Source organism: Heterocephalus glaber, unplaced genomic scaffold (assembly GCF_053883595.1).
Source record: "Heterocephalus glaber isolate CG9 unplaced genomic scaffold, H.glaber_assembly_v1.0 deba00000613, whole genome shotgun sequence".
Taxonomy (NCBI): domain Eukaryota; kingdom Metazoa; phylum Chordata; class Mammalia; order Rodentia; family Bathyergidae; genus Heterocephalus; species Heterocephalus glaber.
This window is the reverse complement of record NW_028258152.1, coordinates 928,014-945,734: the sequence shown is the minus strand read 5'-3', so window position 1 is coordinate 945,734 and position 17,721 is coordinate 928,014. Positions and strand designations below refer to the sequence as shown.

The 17,721-nt window shown below is 44.2% G+C and overlaps 2 protein-coding genes across 11 annotated transcripts in view; one reads left to right on the top strand and one right to left on the bottom strand.

Moving 5' to 3' along the window:
• Positions 1-17,721, top strand: part of Tlr2 (toll like receptor 2) — a 68,226-nt gene that overhangs the window by 45,938 nt on the left and 4,567 nt on the right. Inside the window, exon 3 of one of the 2 annotated variants that reach the window (XR_015449065.1) lies at positions 221-17,191. Coding sequence is in view for 1 of the 2 variants with exons in the window: in XM_021247873.2 (XP_021103532.1) it covers positions 236-2,584 (2,349 nt within the window). In the remaining variant the exon portion in view is untranslated. Of the gene's footprint in view, positions 1-220; positions 17,192-17,721 lie in introns of those variants that run through there. The other variant, XM_021247873.2, reaches the window with a different exon arrangement.
• The window catches only part of Rnf175 (ring finger protein 175), a 50,468-nt gene continuing 40,447 nt past the window's right edge, over positions 7,701-17,721 (bottom strand). For all 9 annotated transcript variants that reach the window (XM_004869208.4, XM_087205755.1, XM_087205752.1 and 6 more), the window contains 3 exons: positions 13,308-13,441; positions 10,019-10,120; positions 7,701-7,963 (listed from right to left, as the gene is read on the bottom strand). In XM_004869208.4, the coding sequence (XP_004869265.1) occupies positions 7,843-7,963; positions 10,019-10,120; positions 13,308-13,441 (357 nt within the window). In that variant the 3' untranslated portion in view covers positions 7,701-7,842. The remainder of the gene's footprint in view (positions 7,964-10,018; positions 10,121-13,307; positions 13,442-17,721) is intronic.

Below are 17,721 nucleotides of genomic sequence, written 5' to 3'. Positions count from 1 at the left end.
GTCCTTCTTCAGTCCCAGATGGCTGTACTTTTACCTGTGCACAGCGGTCGAGTATCTTTTAGTGCTGCCGAATGTGTCAGGGAATTCATTTTTCACCCTCACTTATATGTTCCATTCTCCCATCATTTCCGGTGTGCATTAGGCTTGATAAAATACTTCTTGAGAAGTGGAATTATAACATGCCGTCAAACAGTCTCATTTGAACCTCTTTCATTTATAGGTTGAATCATTGACAATGTCTCATGCTTTGTGGACCGTGTGGCTCCTGGGGGTCGTGATCAGCCCTTCCAAGGAAGGACCCTCTGGTCAGGCCTCTCTGTCTTGTGACCCAGCTGGTGTCTGTGATGGCCGTTCCAGGTCTTTCAACTCCATTCCCTCAGGGCTGTCAGCAGCCGTGAAAAGCCTTGATCTGTCCAACAACAGGATCACCTGTGTGAGCCGCAGCAATCTGCACAGATGTGTGAACCTCAAGGCTCTGGTGCTGATGTCCAGTGGAATTCACGAAATAGAGGAAGATGCCTTTCTTTCCCTGGGCAGTCTTGAGCATTTGGACTTATCCAAAAATCACTTGTCTAAATTATCATCCTCTTGGTTCAGGCCCCTTTCCTCCTTGAAATTCTTAAACTTACTGGGAAATCCTTACCAAACACTCGGAGAAGCATCTCTGTTTTCTCACCTCACAAATTTGCGGATCTTGAGGGTAGGAAGTGATGCCTTCACGAGGATGCAGAAAATAGACTTTGCCGGACTCACCTTTCTTGAGGAACTTGAGATTGAGGCATCAAATCTTCAGAGTTATGAGCCACAAAGTCTGAAGTCAGTTCAGAAGATTAGTCATCTGGCCCTTCACATGAGGGAGTCCCTTTTACTGCTGGAGATTTTCGCAGATATTTTAGGTTCTGTGGAACATATGGAACTGAGTGGTACCAATTTGAATACGTTCAGGTTTTCAGAGCTGCCTGTCAGTGAAGCAAATCCATCGATTAAAAAGTTTACATTCAGAAATGTGAAATTTGCTGATGAAAGTTTTACTGACATTCTGAAACTTTCAGGGTATATCTCTGAATTGTTGGAGATAGAATTTGAGGACTGCACTTATAATGGAATTGGAAATTTTAGGACCTCTGGGACAGAAGAAATGTATCTAAGAAAAGCAGAAACAATAATAATTCGGAGGCTGTATATTCCGAATTTCTACTTATTTTATGATCTCAGTAATATATATTTACTCACAGAAAGATTTAAACGAATCACACTAGAAAACAGTAAGGTATTTTTGGTTCCTTGTTCACTTTCACGACATTTGAAATCATTAGAATACTTGGATCTCAGTGAAAATTTGATGGTTGAAGAAAATTTGGGAAATTCAGCCTGTGAGGGTGGCTGGCCATCCTTACAGACCTTAGTCTTAAGGAAAAATCATTTCACATCAATAGAAAAAACTGGACAGGTTTTGCTGACTCTGCAAAACCTAACCAGCCTCGATATCAGTAAGAACAGTTTTCATTCTATGCCTGAAATTTGTCAGTGGCCAGAAAAACTGAGCGACTTGAACCTGTCTAGCACACAAATACACAGTTTAACCAGCTGCATCCCCCAGACGCTGGAAATCTTAGATGTGAGCAATAATGATCTCAGTTCTCTTTCTTTGCGTTTGCCTCAACTCAAAGAACTTTACATTTCTAGAAATAAGCTGAAGACCCTCCCAGAGGGCTCCCGGTTGCCCGTGTTGCAGGTTTTGAAGATCAGCAGGAATGCGATAAATACTCTCTCCAAGGAGGAACTGCTTTCCTTTCAGAGACTGAAGGCCTTGGAAGCTGGCGGCAACAGTTTCATCTGCTCCTGTGACTTCCTGGCCTTCACGCGGGAGCAGCCAGGGCTGCCCGAGGTCCTGAGCGACTGGCCGGCTGGCTACGTGTGCGACTCGCCGTCCCACGTGCGCGGCCAGCGGGTCCGGGACACGCGGCTCTCGGCCTTCGAGTGCCAGCGGGCGATGCTGGTGTCCGTGGTGTGCTGCGCGCTGCTCCTGCTGCTCCTGCTGGCCGGGGCGCTGTGCCGCCGGCTCCACGGCCTGTGGTACCTGAAGATGATGTGGGCCTGGCTGCAGGCCAAGAGGAAGCCGCGCGGAGCCCCCCGCGGCGACCTGTGCTACGATGCCTTCGTGTCCTACAGCGAGCGCGACGCCTGCTGGGTGGAGGACCTGCTGGTCCGCGAGCTGGAGCACTGCGACCCCCCGCTCCGCCTGTGTCTCCACAAGCGCGACTTCGTCCCGGGCAAGTGGATCATCGACAACATCATCGACTGCATCGAAAAGAGCCACAAAACGGTGTTTGTGCTCTCGGAAAACTTCGTGAAGAGCGAGTGGTGTAGGTATGAACTGGACTTCTCCCACTCCCGCCTCTTTGACGAGAACAACGACGCTGCCATCCTGGTCCTGCTGGAGCCCATCGCGAGGCAGGCCGTCCCGCAGCGCTTCTGCAAGCTGCGGAAGATCATGAACACCAGGACCTACCTGGAGTGGCCGGCCGAAGAGGCCCGGCGGGAGGGCTTCTGGGCAAACCTGAGGACGGCAATCAAGGCCTAGGGTCACGCAAGGCCCATGTTCCACCAACTGGATCAAGTTCACCGTGACGTGATTGTGCAAAGGGCGCAGGAATGCGCGGGAACGGGAATGGCTCGCTTACTACGACTGCATTTTTTTTTTTTTCTTTCTTTCTTTCTTTTTTTTTTCTTTCTTTCTTTTTTTTTTTTTTTTTGTCTAGAGAGCTATTTTATAAAAACTGTTACCAGATTTTTTTAAATGATTTTTTCCCTTTAATGTAGGAGATAATCATGATCTAAGTCCATGATTGGCACCTGAATAATCTGTAGCAGTTGGCTTAGTTTGCCAGGAAATAGCACAAATGGGCTGCCGATTGCCAATGGCTGTGCTGTCAGCTTTCTGCAGAGACTGCTGTCACCTCTTTTGCAACTGATCTCGAGATCAACAAGGCGAAATATCTCAGGGCACTCAGCCAAACTTGTTGCTATTCCTAGAAAAAGGGCAGTATGTTCCCAGTTAAACTTTTCAGTATGCAAAATACATAGAGGGTTTTCATGTGAACTGTCTTTCTGGGAATTTGATAATTTGTCCAGCCATAGAGTATGTAACACATGAGACAGCAAACATTGTCTTACTATCAGAACAAAACCATTGAGATAAATAAAGTATTTAGTTTGGAAGACTTTGAAAGGCGTCTCCTACATCCTGACTCTGGTCTTCCTCAGCCTTAGCTACCTGTTGATTTCTCATCAGTGTCTGCTTACTATTGTTGTCTGTTCCCTCACATGCATTTGTTGCTTTTCCTTCTGTGAAAAGTCTAGTTTCTAATTCTTTAAAAACATTCCATTTTTTCCTGGAAATTTTTAAAAAATTATGTGAGAGCAAAATAGATTTTAAAATAATTATATACCTAGAGGTTCTTTACCATGACTCAAAAATAGTTTGGAACACAATCTGTACATAGATACTACTATCATGTGTTACTTTTTATAATCAAGACTTAATAATACATTGAATTTGAATGTACCATTGTTTGTTAAGAGCCCTGTCCTGACTCTATGTGGCTCTCTTCTCCCGACGGTGAAAGGGAATGAAAGTCCTCTAACCCCAGCTCTGTTCTCAACCAGAACTCAGTTTATGTGGTTTCCTGGGCTCTGGATTTAGGAAGACCTGTGTTAGTAGATGCGTGACGTTGGCTTGATCTGACTTCCAATCTGTTCCTGACTTTAAAATGGGATGGTGCTCGCTACAATGCCAGGGTCCTGAGAGTATGAAATGCAGTGATCTACCAAGCCCATGCTCCCTGGTGACCATTCCTTTTCAGCTGGGGGTGAGGAGAGCAAGGCTACCAAACCAGTGAGCATGAGGACCACGGATGCCTGTGTGGGGCAGGAAGGATGCTGGTAGTACATGTCAGCAGATGGTATTATTTTCCAGGAGGTGATTCATTTCTTTTTATATTATGGCTTATAAATGGATATTTTCCTGTTATGGGTACTAGCATGGATATGAGGGATCCTGGTGTTTACAGAAAAATACCCTAAAGAAAGAACTTTGTTAAGTGATAACAGGCATGAGTCTTAGAGAGCTCATGTCGTGCTTCTCTTCCATACACACTCCCAGGAGAATGTAGTGGAGGAAACATAAGCCAGCCAACAAAAAGCCAGACAAGTTCAGAAGAAGGGAACTTGAGGAGATGCCAGAGAACCAGCACAATAACAAACCTTCGGCTTTGCTTTCCCATTTGCTAATTAGCACCATATTAACTATCACAGCACCAAATAGACTTAACCTTGACGTGATCTACATATTTAACTTCGAAAATTTCAACAGCTATAGCAATAGCTTCATAGTTCATAGGTTTAAAATTACCTTTAAAATAATCTTTTTTTTTTCTTATTGCAAATGTTAAACATTTTCACTATGGAAATTTTGGAAAACAGATAAGAATATATAAAAGAAAATGAGAGTTCACTCTGAGTCCATCACCTGGAATAACCACTGTTAACTTTGTAGTATATAACTTGCCAATATTTTTTTCAATGTACATGTACATACTACTTTAGAAAATTAGGATTAGATTGTAAATAATATAAACATACAAAAATTGTATCTTTATTATTTTTTCTGAGATTGTTCAGAGATTGTTGTACAGTATTTTGGGTCACACGGAAATAGTGGTGACAGCCTGTGGGCTGTTAGGTATGCTAGAACCTTTAATGGCGTTTAGTGGAAGGTAGGTCACTGGGATGTGTCCATGAAAGGGACGTGCGCTCCTCGGCCCTTTCCTTTTCCCCACATTGCTTTCTCACCACCATGGAGTGGACAGGTCTCCTTGGGCACACACTCCTGCTATGACATATGGCAGGCCCAAAGCTACAAAGCCAAACAACCACAGGCTGACACTTCCTAAACTATGAGCCAAAATAAATGTGTCCTGTTTTTAGGTTATTTCAGGTATTTGTTAGAGTAATGGGAAACTGACTAACACACTGATCATATAACATTTCTGAATGGTGAAGGCCATTTTGAATTCCATGTAGATAAAAACTGCTTTACCTGCCCATAGTCTAAAGGGTACTAGAAGCTACCCTCATGTAGCTATCCATAAAAGTAAGTGTCAAAAACACTAGAGATCAATATGAGGCCTATTTCTTAATAGCATTCCTTGTTATTTGTTGGATCTTTAAAAACTTTTCAAATTGGTTATAAAGATCTATGGATTTCATTTTGGCAGATTCATAAGCATAATATATTTTCAGAATAATATATTTTACCCCCTTTCCCATGCCATTTTTCCCCTTCCCCACACTCCTCCCTAGTTTCATGTCTTTGGGGGGATTTCAATACTTACATTTTGCTCATATTTATTCCCCCTATTACCTGCCTTTCCACCTCCTCTCCCTCTTATTATCTTCCTCACATGGGACACTGGAGTGAGCTCCAGACCTTCAACTGGATCCGTCAGTCTCCCGCGTGCAGACAGACCCTCTGCATTCTTCCATATTCAACTCTGTGGGTGGCTATTGTAAGCCAATCTTGTAAATTCTTACATATACTTATATAATTTGTGTTATATCTGTTTCTCTAATAAACACTGACTGATACAGATTTTGGGACCAGGAGTGGGGTCATTGCTGTGACTGTACCTGACCATGTGGTTTTTGGGCTTTTGGAACTGTCTTGTGGGAAGGGGGAAGTTAGGATGAGATGCTGGCTGAAAAAGTAGAGCTGGAATGCCTGAGGCTGTACTTGATGGTCTCCCATCAAGTATCTCTTATCAGAGATCAGAAGACCAGAAGGCTGATAGAAATGATGCCAGTAAAGACCAGGGTCAAATATTCTTTGCTGGAAAGAAGGACTGCATTGGCAGTTGGACTCCAGATGATGTGTATTATACCTTGGCAGAAAGTTTGTCTGAATTTTGCCTATGCCCAGAGACTGTGCCTGAGACTGAGATTAAAGGTGGCAGACTAATTAATCTTGCAGAAGAAATTTCAAAGCAGTCTAATGTTGGGGCAGTGACAGTGCTACTCTTGGAGGCTTTATGCCAGATTTATGTTGAGAATCAAGAGCAAAGAGCCCAGCAGAATGATTTAAAACGTTTTGAGTTTGTCCAGAAAAGAAGCTCCAGTAAAGTTGCAGCCTGCAAAGATGGAGCAGAGGAGATCTTGAGATCCTGTTCCTTCTCCTCAGAACAGGAAAATAGAAAAGATGACCTGAGGGCATCACAAGAAGCAGCAGGACTTCAACCTCTCCAGCCTCAAAATTGCAAAAGTGAAAGACTTTGCTCTGAGAAGGGCCCCAGAGCACCATGTTCCAGAATGGCGGTGGCCTAGAGAAGTTGTTCCTTGGGATTTGGTTCATAGGTACTGGACCCCTAGAGCCAAGAGAGAAGGAAGCCTGGCTGCTGGCAGCAGACCTTGGCATCATAATGCCATGGGGTGTTGGGTTTTTGGTGCATGCAGAATGCAAGAGTTGTAGGGTCAGGAGGCTTCCACCCAGATTTCAGAAGGCCTGGCAGGCCAGGCACTGTGCCCCTGAGAGGGCAGAGTGTGAAGCTGTGAGTGTGAAGCTGAGGGTCCAGTGGAGACCCCAGGAGTTTGGAGAAGCCAGGAACGTGGATCATCTGAGGAAAACTGCAAAGAGGGAGCAGAGCTGGCTCCAGAGGAAGCCATGGGCGCTTCAACCACTGGCAGTGCTGAAGGGGTAGAGCCACCTAAGCTCTTTGGGGTTCATAACTTGCCAAAGATTGCCACAGATGCTGGAAGTGTAACTATGGGACTTAATGAAAGTGAAACTGTGGGTTTGGCCTGCTGGATTTAGGACTTGAATTGGTCCCATGCCTTTGTATCCCCGTTTGTGCCTTTTGGAATGGCAATGTCTATCTCGTGCCATTGAACGTTGGAAGTGTTTAACTTTCTTTTCATTTGTGTAGAGGCTTCCAACTAAGAGTTTGCCTTAAATCTCAGAGGAGACTTCGGACTTGGACTTTTCAGTGATGCTGAGACTGTTAGGACTTTGGCAACTCTTGGAGATGAACTAAATGCCTTTGCATAACGGGATGTGGATGCGTCTTTGGGGGGCCAGGGGCAGAATGTTATGGCTTGTGTCTTCATGTCCTCATGCAGTCATAGGTGGGGCTTTTTCAGAGGTGGATGGATCTAGAGTGTGTGAAGCTGGGATTGATTCATGGTGCAGTGCTAGGCTCAAGGGCAGTAGGATCAAGGGTGTCAGTGCTACCACCCTGAGTGGTCTGTGGTTTCAGGACTTCCAGGTGGTGACAGGACAGAGAGTAGAGAAGACAGCGCTCTCACACCACCGTCCTCGCTCCCTGCTTCTTTCTGCGCCCAACCCTACATGTGTGGTTACACTTAAATATTCCATCTACTGCTTTGATGGTGTGGAAATGATTAGAAAGCATTAATTATAACTAGATGCTGAATGTGAGAAGTGCTTTAAAGACCTCGGAAACACTTCCTAGATGAGATCACTAGCAGCCAAACCAGTGGCCAGAAGCCCATGGTGGAGTGTAACAAATGGGCCCATGTGTGGGTTAGAAGATTGCAATGGGAAAGAGGAAAAGGTGTGTTTTACTTGTTTATTCCATTGTTCAGCTTTTCTTTCAATTCTTTCCACAGAGACAAGTTCTTTTGAGTATGATCCAAAATTTTATTAAGTTTTCTAAACTCTTGAGGTCACCTCTAAAATTAAAAAAAAAGTCATTATTAAAGGTGAGAGAAAGGATTTAAAAAAATTTCAGCCATGCAATACATTGCTTCTGGGGTAATCTGGCTGCACTATTCTAACCCCAGTGAATAGTTAATGCCTTGAACTATTCCTATTACCACAGGTTGCCAGGCCACCAGATAACGAAGCCAATCCAGGATTTGCCCATACAAAAAATGTGTGCGCTCCCAGCTGAATCTCAGTTAAGGAGGTTGCTCCATATGTGGCCACATAGCCGAAACAGTCACAGTTGTGATATGCAAATATCATAAGCAATGTAAAGGACAGAGATTTCCTTTCTTGTTGGTTCTGTGCACTCAATTAAAAGCTCTTCCTTCACATGCCTAGCATGGTGATATAGGTGATCATCCCGGCTACACTGGAGGGTGAAGCAGGAAGATCACTTGAGCCTAGGACTTTTGGGCCAGACTGGGCAACATAGTAGCAAGACCTTGTATCTTCAATTCTTTTTTTTTTTTTTGAAAAAGAATAAAAAGCATCCTTTACATGATTTTTATAACAATGTGGTTATCATTGTTATTTACTCCACACACAATTTCCAAAAATAAATTGAAATTGTTTACAATGAAATCCCAACCTATGAAATGAAGCTAAAGAGAAGAATATATGCTAGAAGAAGGACGAAGAGAAGAATGACTCTACTGGAAGACCAAGGATAATAGAAGCTACTGTGAATGAGCAAAAACTTAGCTCGGAACTTTCCTATGGTCAGCACATCAGAGGGAACTAGGTGGATATTAGGAAGAATAACACTAGCTCATAGATGAGACATACATTTTTCTGGCATCTTTGATAAATTTTGCTAAGGGAAGTTAATTAATACTTAGCATCTCTGATGGCAATTTTACCCAAAAGAGCAGCTTTTTCATATATAACTTGTCCTTATACCGAGTCTCAATCAAAAAGGCTACATGTAATACTCAGTATCTTAGTCTCTCCAGATTATATAAATAGGCAAGTCACCCTTAATAAGAATCAAATCACCTGTGGTGTTATTTAAACTATCACTTAAGGTGACATTTATGATCATATCATCACTAATTTTATAACAGAGTGGTCTGCATTGGGGTTTTATAAGTTATTACCCCCAGCTCCCCAGACTGGGCTCCTCTTACTAGAAGGAGGACTCAGGCATGGGAAGGAAGTGGCTAGGAGGCAAGGCGGAGGGGGCATCCCTCACCTTCAACCTTGAGTGCTGCCTCCGCGGGACTAACTCACCAACAGAAACCAGGCCTGTGAAAGGAACAGGCTGTGCCAGGCTGGCACTGACCTACTCAGCCGGTCTCCTCCGATGCCCACCTAGAAACCCTGATTTGTGGGGCTCAGTATGCTGCCTGTGACCAGCAATAAACCATCTATTTAGGGTTGGTGAGCACAGGGATGCAGGGAGGGAGGAGTGAGTCTCCACAAACCCTGTGCAGTTTAGGTGACTATTAACACAAGCACAGAAAGGCTCTCTCCTGTGGCGAGAGAGTACTGGGCAAGTCGATGCCGACATCTCAGGCCCTGTTCTAGCCCCTCTCCCTCCTGGAAGAGGCACCGTGGCCTGGGACAGTGAGGTAGAGGGCTGAGTCTTTCTGGTGGGTCTGGACGGGGCCATCACCTTCCTGTGATCTAAGTGAGGCTTGGATTTATTCAGTTGGGCATCTCCGGTGTCTACGAAAATCCAGTTGCTGGCATAAGCAGTTGAAGTCTGTGCGTCTTTATTCCCTCCCAGTATTATTATCATTAGGGTTTAGCCTTAGAAGAGAGGTAGGAGGAGGAACCTACTCATTTCTGATAGTAATAACATTTGGCACGCCCTAAAATATTTCTCTGCACTCTAGTTCACATTTGGGTCTTTCACATTTTCAATTCCAATTTTTCTATTGATCTACCCATCCATCCACCCACCCAGCCAGTCGTTTATCCATCCAAACAGTCATTTGTCTGTCTTGATTATTCTTCCATATATTTTAGCTATTTTTGCAATGTCTCATCACATTGCCACCAAATCCCTTAACATGGAGTATATGAAACATAACTAGTGGGATGATTTTTGGCCCTTAACTTCCTATGCAGAATAGGCACAGATGAGAAAAGAAATTTTAGCATTTAGAAATACATTTTAGAAAGAACAGATGTTTTCTGCTGTAACTATATACAGATAATGAAAATTTAGATGGAAGCATGCGTCCCTAGAGACATTTATGGTAGTATTTTGTAGTGGTTTTATTAAAAGGATACGGATTACTGATCATCCTCTTCAAATCGACCTTCTCTTTGCAGTAAGGGCAAGTCTGCTTTTTACCCACGATGCACCAACCTCGGATGCAGAACTCATGAAAGCTGAAGATCTTGTTAGGGAAGGTTCTAGATGCTAAAGGGCAATGTCCACTTCACGGTGACAAGGAAACAACCCTGCCTTTGGAGTCTAGTAGCAGAGGGTGAGAGGGATCATTAGTCCTGGCTTCATTCGTACATCATTTGTTCGGGTGATTTTATAGGACCAAGGCAGCGAGCGTAGGGTGAGTGCCACATTTCCTTCCTTCCTCCCTTGCTCAGGGTCCTCACATTCAGCTACATCCCCAACCCTTTTTTATATTTGTAAATTTGAGACAGGGTCTTGCTAAGTCTCTAAGTTTCCTAGGCTGGGCTTGAACTTGTGGTTGTCTTTCCTCAATCTCTTTGAGTGCTGGGATCACAGGTGAGTGGCCCTACCACTCCTGGCAACTGCATTAGCTTTCTGACCCCAAGGAATTTGTCTCGCTTTTTAGCCTGACTTCTCCTTGCCGTGGTTGATTACAGGAAGTCAGACAAAGAGTATGAAGATGCTTTTGTACAGTAGCATCTCACGCAAACGTGTCATCACAGTTCCAGATCCCTTTACTGTGCATTTCTGATGGAGTCACTGTAGCATCTCCCAGTTCTACTTTTGTGCATTACTTGTTAACCTTCTATGTAATCAGACTTGTCCTAGGGACTTAGACAAGTTTACATTATTTGTAGTCATAAGCTTACATATTTTTTCTTTTCTTTCCTCTTTTGTCTTTATGCTAGGGATTGAACCTTAGCCTCATACATATTGAGCATCATCACTGAGCTATATCCCCACCCACCCCTAAATTTACAAATATATTTATTAACTTCTTAAGCTTCTTGCATTTTTAAAAAGTACTGATAAAAAGACAATTATTTTTAATAGAATATATCCTCCCTCAACTTAGCCTATCAAACTCCAGGTATTACAAATTCATTTGTATACATCATCTTTTCCAGGAAAGTTCAACCCTTTGTCCCCTAAGCTGAGATAAACCCTGAGGGACTTGTCCTAATGTATCACGATGTTCCGTGTCCTGACTGTCTCTCTTAAGTCACATGGCACACGTGGGGCCATTCCACATTCATCTGTGTCCTCAGCACCTTGAACAGGGGCCCAAGGAATATTAATTAATGAATATTTGGATGACTGAAGAATGAATGAATCACTTGAAATCAATTACATTTAGAAGTAAATATTTCTAGATTCCCCAGTATTGCAAATTTGGACAAAAACGATACACTAGAACTAGATCCATCCCGTTGATCTATTTCTACATCATTGTTCTCCAGGCGGGTGGCTTTCTGGGCCGAGATTACATGAACTTTTGACCCATTTGCCACACATTCATGTTACTAGCACTGAGGCAGAGGGTCCCTCACTAAGAAACAGGAGAGTGGAGGTGTAGCCCGGGCAAAAGCTGAAATATGCTCCTCAATACCAGCTCTCTAGGAAACTAAGAGTTTCCACTATTTTATGTTGTTGGAATTGGGGGGATTTTTACAATGTGGTTAGATTAAGATAAAATGGAATTGTACAACAAAGATTTTGAACCCAAACCCATACAACCTTTCATTCAAAGGGCTGTGGTACTACCTTACCTTCCAGATAGATAGAGAGTCCAGGGGTCACAGAGCCTGCCCTGAAATGTCTGCATTCCCTTTTATCTTCCAAGTCTCCATGTGGAAAACACACGCCCTGGCCGATCTGCCTTCAGTGATAACTCAGATATCCCTCCTTGTTAAAATGACCCGTGTCTGCCCACTCCTCATTAATATGACTCATGCTCAAAGGGACCATTAATAATGCTCCCTGCACAGCAAATTCAAAGATGACTACACTTTCATTACATGTGCATGCATGTACAACAATCCCTAAGGGCTTTTAAAGGTGGAGAGAGAAAATATTTCCACTGGCCAATCACAGAGGGGGCTCTGTTCCAACATTTGAAAAGTAAATCATACTTAAGACGAGGGCCAGACTTGGAAAATTTTTACTAAGACTGATAGTTTTTTGGGAAAGGTGTACTAAAAAACTGCTGTAGAATTCCATATGGGTTATCTTTGTATTTCTTCCCTTGAAGTGTTAAGGCTTAAATGCTGGAGAAAAGACTCCTATTACATTTGAGATGCATTTGGACCAGCTTTTGACTCTTGGGATTGAATAAGTGGAAACTGTCCAGATTAAACAATTCTGTTAGAGGCACATTAAACAAATCTGGATAGAGGCACTGCACACTGAAGGCATTAGGTATTACTGACTGCATTAGACGGGCTTTGGTGAGAAAAGGCAGCTGGTTCAACCATCTCATGCCAGAGCTTTGATCTGACCAGATATGTAGAGATAATGTTATAAAATTGAGAGTCCATTATAAAATAAAGATGAACGGTGCCCCCTTGTGTGCATTTGGGAGCAAACTAAAATGTGGACCATTGGCCAACCCAAGCACCACTCCTGTATCTACAGTTACACACTTGGGCAGCACCGGCTGCTTTGGTCAGGTGTCTTGATGCCAGCAGTTTTCTCAAGGCTTCCTGGAGTTCCCAGGCCATACTGGTTCGGGCCCCAGGATTTGTTTGATACCTGGCTCCTTGAGCTCCTCCAGCCAACTGAGACCTAAGAGGTGAGGAGCCCAGTGGCCCAAGAACAAATGTCACATTTTGATCTCCCCTTCTGTAATTGAAGGTGCCCTGCTGCCTGGGGCATTATCCTTTTTCAAAAGGACCTATTCCAGAAAGCTGACAGGGAGGCTTCGTTTTCCCACTAGCTCCTCCTATGACTACTGTGGCCACAAGTTAGTCCCCAGGATAGAAGCACACGTTATGTTTCTTACACCGGGCTCCACCTAACACTTCACTCTCTGATTTGAGTTATGCAGCAGCCTCTACGTTTCATTCATTTTCTCACCCACAGCCCTTCTCTCCCTGTCTTTCTCGGTTTTACATGCTCACTTGAGGCTTCCATCAGCTTCCCTCTGCTCAGACACTGCAGCCTTTGGTCTCGTGGCATTAGAGTCCTTGATAAAAAGAAAATGGTGGGGAAGGTTCATCCTAGTTAGCAATATGTTATTCAGCAGGGCTTGTTGGAAAGCCTCAAGAATAAGGTGGATGAAGATGTAGGGCTTGAGGACGGAGCTGAGCAAGCCCCAGGAGGCAGGGACAGAAGGAGGGGAGGGGACAGCAAGGCTGAGGGAGGCCCAGTCCCGGGAAAGGATACACGTGGCTGCAGGAAAGCTGGTAGGTGTTCTCGATAAGTCCTTCTTCGTTGAGCTCCACGATGATCTTCTGCCCACAGACAGCGCAGATCTCGTCGGACAAGCTCCTGGTGGGCATCCCACTGACGCTGTGGAACTGCGGGGTAAGAACAGAGCACTGTTGGAGAGCAGCGCATGCGCCACCGTCGTGTGCAGGTGCAGGGCGGCGGTGGGTGCGGAATTCACGGCTTCCCAGCTGGTTTAGAACCCAAGACACCGGGTCCTGTAGAACAGCGCTGCAGAGGAGGGAAGCTTTTCAGAGAGAACCCACCAAACCCCATGGATCCAAAGTGCATCGCTGATTACAACCGCCCATCCCAGCTCCGCCTTCCATCCAGAGTGGCAGTTTAGCCTCACGCAGGCCGCCTCTGCTCATCCACTCATCGGCCCCATTTCCTTACTCTCCTGGAGATTCTGAGTCGCAGGTCTGGGGCAACCCAGTCATGTATCTCTTGTTAAAAATTCCCGTGCTCTTAGTGCACGCACACACAAGAATCACAACAATATATACAAATATACAACAATAGCACAGAGAATACCCCAATGTCCCAAATCTGTCTCCTCTATTCTTATCATCAGGTTTATTTTAAGGAATTGCCCCACACGTGTGTGGGGGCTGGTAAGTCAGAGCCTTCAGGGCAGGCCAGCAGCAGACTAGCGCGTCCTCACATCCTCTCTCTCTCTCTCTCTCTCTCTCTCTCTGACGACTCCATCCTCAGCAGAATTTCTTCTTCCCAGGAAGTCTCTTTCTGCTTTTCAGGCCCGTGGCTGACTGGCTGAGACTTGTCCACATCATCCAGGGTAATCTGCTTCACTTTAAGTCAACTGGGGGCAGATGTTAGTCATTTCCATCAAATACCTTTACGGCAACATCTGGACTAGTGTTTGATAAACACCTGGGTGCCACAGCCTAGGTAAATGGACAAGTAAAATTTGACCATCACATCCTTCTCAAGGGCAGAGTGTCTTCATCAACTTTGTGGAACTCTGAGGCATGGGTTTATCTATTTTCCATATATGTATTTATTTAGCCCTTTATTTATACCAATATGGACTCATGGTTATTTATTTTATACTTTGGGCTATAGCCCAATACTACTGCTGCTATTACTTTACTATTCAAATTTCAACTTTGGCTATTAGGAGCTCTTGTATCTCTTTCACATATTCCTATCATTGTAGGGTTTTTGTTTTGTTTTTAGCATTTCTGTGTTTCTTAGCTTTCCACTGCGCTCACAAAATGCCAGATAAAGTCAACTTAAAGGAAGAAAGGTTTACTTTTTCTCATGGTTTCAGAGGTATCAGTCCGTGGCTGGCTGGCTCCATTGTTATGGCCCTGTGGTGAGCAGGACATCCTGGTGGCAGGAGCAGGTGACAGGACAAGGCTGCCCAGCTTCTGGTGGCCAGAAAGGAAGAAGGAAGAGGAGACACGCAGAATGCGCATGTGCCCCTTCTGCCATTGCTCCATCTTGGCCCCACCTATCCAATGGTATGGCATTGTCCATGTTCCGGGCGGGTCCCCTCGGCTTGCGGTCCCACATGCCAACTGCCTCTGGAAACACCCTCACAGACACACCTAGAAATGTGCCTTATTAATGTCCCAGGCATTTCTCAGTCCAGTCAAGTTGACACTCAAGATTAACAATCACAGTGTCTTCACGTTTGGGCACTACAAGATGCTCCAGAGTCTTGTATAAGAGGTGATCGAAATGTATTATGAAAGTTTAAATTAAAACATTTATTACAGTAAAAGACACTCTGCCTTTAACCCTCCTCAAAATCCTCCCCTCCCTTCAAACACACTAATCCCATTGTTCTTGCCACTTCCTGCAGCCATTCTGCTTCTTTTTCAGTGTCTTTCAAGTGAATGCTGCTGCCTGGTGTCATCCAAAGGAAAGTCAGGTTCACAAGAATATTACACTGGGTCCTCGTCCACCTTATTCACTGGATCTGGCACAGTGCAACTTCTGGCTCCTCCCCAAAGTCAAAATGACTGTGAAAGGTGAACAGTTTTAATCGATTCAAGGTGTGGTATGGAGGCAGCCACAGTAGCACAATTAAGACGCCACACGGGCCAGGGATTTAGCTCAGTGGTTTCGCCACCTGCTGAGCAAGCGCAAGGACCGGAGTTCGATCCCTGGTACCAAAAAAAAAAGACGCCACAAGAGGACTACCGGAGCTGCTCCAGAAAGTGGCAAGAATGGTAGGATGAGTGTATTCAAAGTGAGGGGGATTTGTGACAAAGTGTCTTCCCATGCAATAAACTTAAAAAATTAACCATTCACTATAACTTTTGATCGTGCCTTGTATATTCCTTGCTCAAATCTACAATCAGCCAGGAGCTCTGGTTCCTTTTATTGTAGAACAATTTTAGAAACCAACGTGGAGGCATGAGATTTGCTTCTGGGGTGTCACTGATTGTAGGGCCTCTCAGGTGAGGGAGCAAAAAATATATCTATATACACAGACCTATGTAGAGACACACGCCTGGTAACTTGTCTATATGTGTTCATCTGCACCTATATTAAGCTAAACCTGCATTGATACTGATGTCTCTAATTTTAATCCATTCCTGTATAAGTGGTTCAGTCTTTGCTCCTTACTTGTCTGTAATCTCTAGTTCTGACAATGAGAAGCCCAGCTCCCACTGTGTGCCTTTATTTACTTAGAGATTCACTTCCAGAACACACAAGTACTAGCTAGCATCAGAACCGCTAATCCCTAGCCCTGGGGCAATGACTTTACTGAGTAGAGTGCAACACAGCGTAGCCTCCTTCTGCTTTTGGTCTTATAACCTCCATTCATCTGTGTCACTTAGGATAACACGTTCCTCCACCCAGACCATCGGGGGGGTTATTTCACACAACTGTAATACAGTTCAATTCTTCTGTCACAGTCTGCATTCTATCCTGGGATTCTTTGACCTCTTTAATAATTTTTAAATTTTTCATATATGCAGGTTCAACCCTTCTGCCGCATAGTTTTGTGGATTTTGAAAAAGGCATAGTGGCATGTATTTATCATTCAAGAATCAGGCAGAATAATCCCACTACTGCAAAAAAAATCCCCTATTCTTTACTTAATTCTATTGCTTCCCTAAACCCCTAGGAACCGCTAATGTGTTTGGCATTCTGTATAGTTGTGCCTTTTCCAAAATGTCACAAATGGAATCATACAGTTTGTAGCCTTTTGGACTGGCTCCTCTTACTCAGCAATATGCATTTAAGATTCATCCATAGTTTTGGATGGCTTAATAGCACATTCCTTTTTCTAAGAAGTTTTTATTTTTATTTTTTAAAGCAAAGCAGATGGTTGGCTCTACTCCCAGGGACTCTGACCTGTGTGAGGCTTGGGAACTGGTGTGGAGTTGGAGATTGCCTTTCCTTTGCCTCCCCCTTACCTCAGTTACAAGCGCACGCGCACGCACACACACACACACATACACGCGCGTGCATGTACACATCATTCGTCCAAGTCACTGGTGGCCGGGCAAAGGGTTGGAAACAGTGGTTTTCGTAGGTTTAGTAGCTGGAAGATCACAAACGATGACAAAATGTTGAGGTCTTCCAGGGTGGGATCAGATGAGAAGGCCTCAGAGAGCTGGTGCTTAGAAGACTTGGTTGTCTCCCCAGGTGACATCTTCCGGTCCACTGGAGAATCAAATATATACAACACTTCTCTTCCCGTCCTGTTCACGAACAGAAGAGGCCTTGGGAATTTTCTCAGGGCTTCTGGTTTTGGTTGGAACTGAGACTGAAATGCTCCTTCTCACCTTGAACCTTGAACCCTGAACCTCATGAGTAAGGTGTTGTCTCACAGATGAACCCCAGCAGGAGAACCCTGAAAGGTGTGTCTCTGAACTGCACCACAGGAGCTGGGTTGTGGGGTCTACGAGAGGTCAAGAGTGAGCCCATGGTTGGGGTGAGGATGGAGGCCAAGGTCATTTCCACTTAGGTCCCGCTCCACCAATGGATAAAGAACAGCGCTCTCACTACCCATACAACATTTTCTGCTCCTATCTGGTTCCCCACAGACATTTAGAGGACAGGAAGCAAAATCCCTGAAACCTGGAACCCTAGGTTTGTAAATTTTAGAGACATGCACGTGCCAGACACTGATGAATATTCCTAATATCTGAATCTGAAATACACCTAAATAGAAAGTATGTCCATTCTGCATTTTAATTTTAAGAGTGTTGAAGAAAAAAGAAAACCATAACTATCTGGAATTAAAAAAAAAAAAAACCCAGGCACTAATAGATAGTCAGAATACATTTGGTATCCTTCTTCAGATCTTGTACTTCTTCAGATGATCTGTAATGACAGTTAATCTTTACAGTAAGTCTTACCCTGAGTTGTGTTGATTCCAAAACGTTTT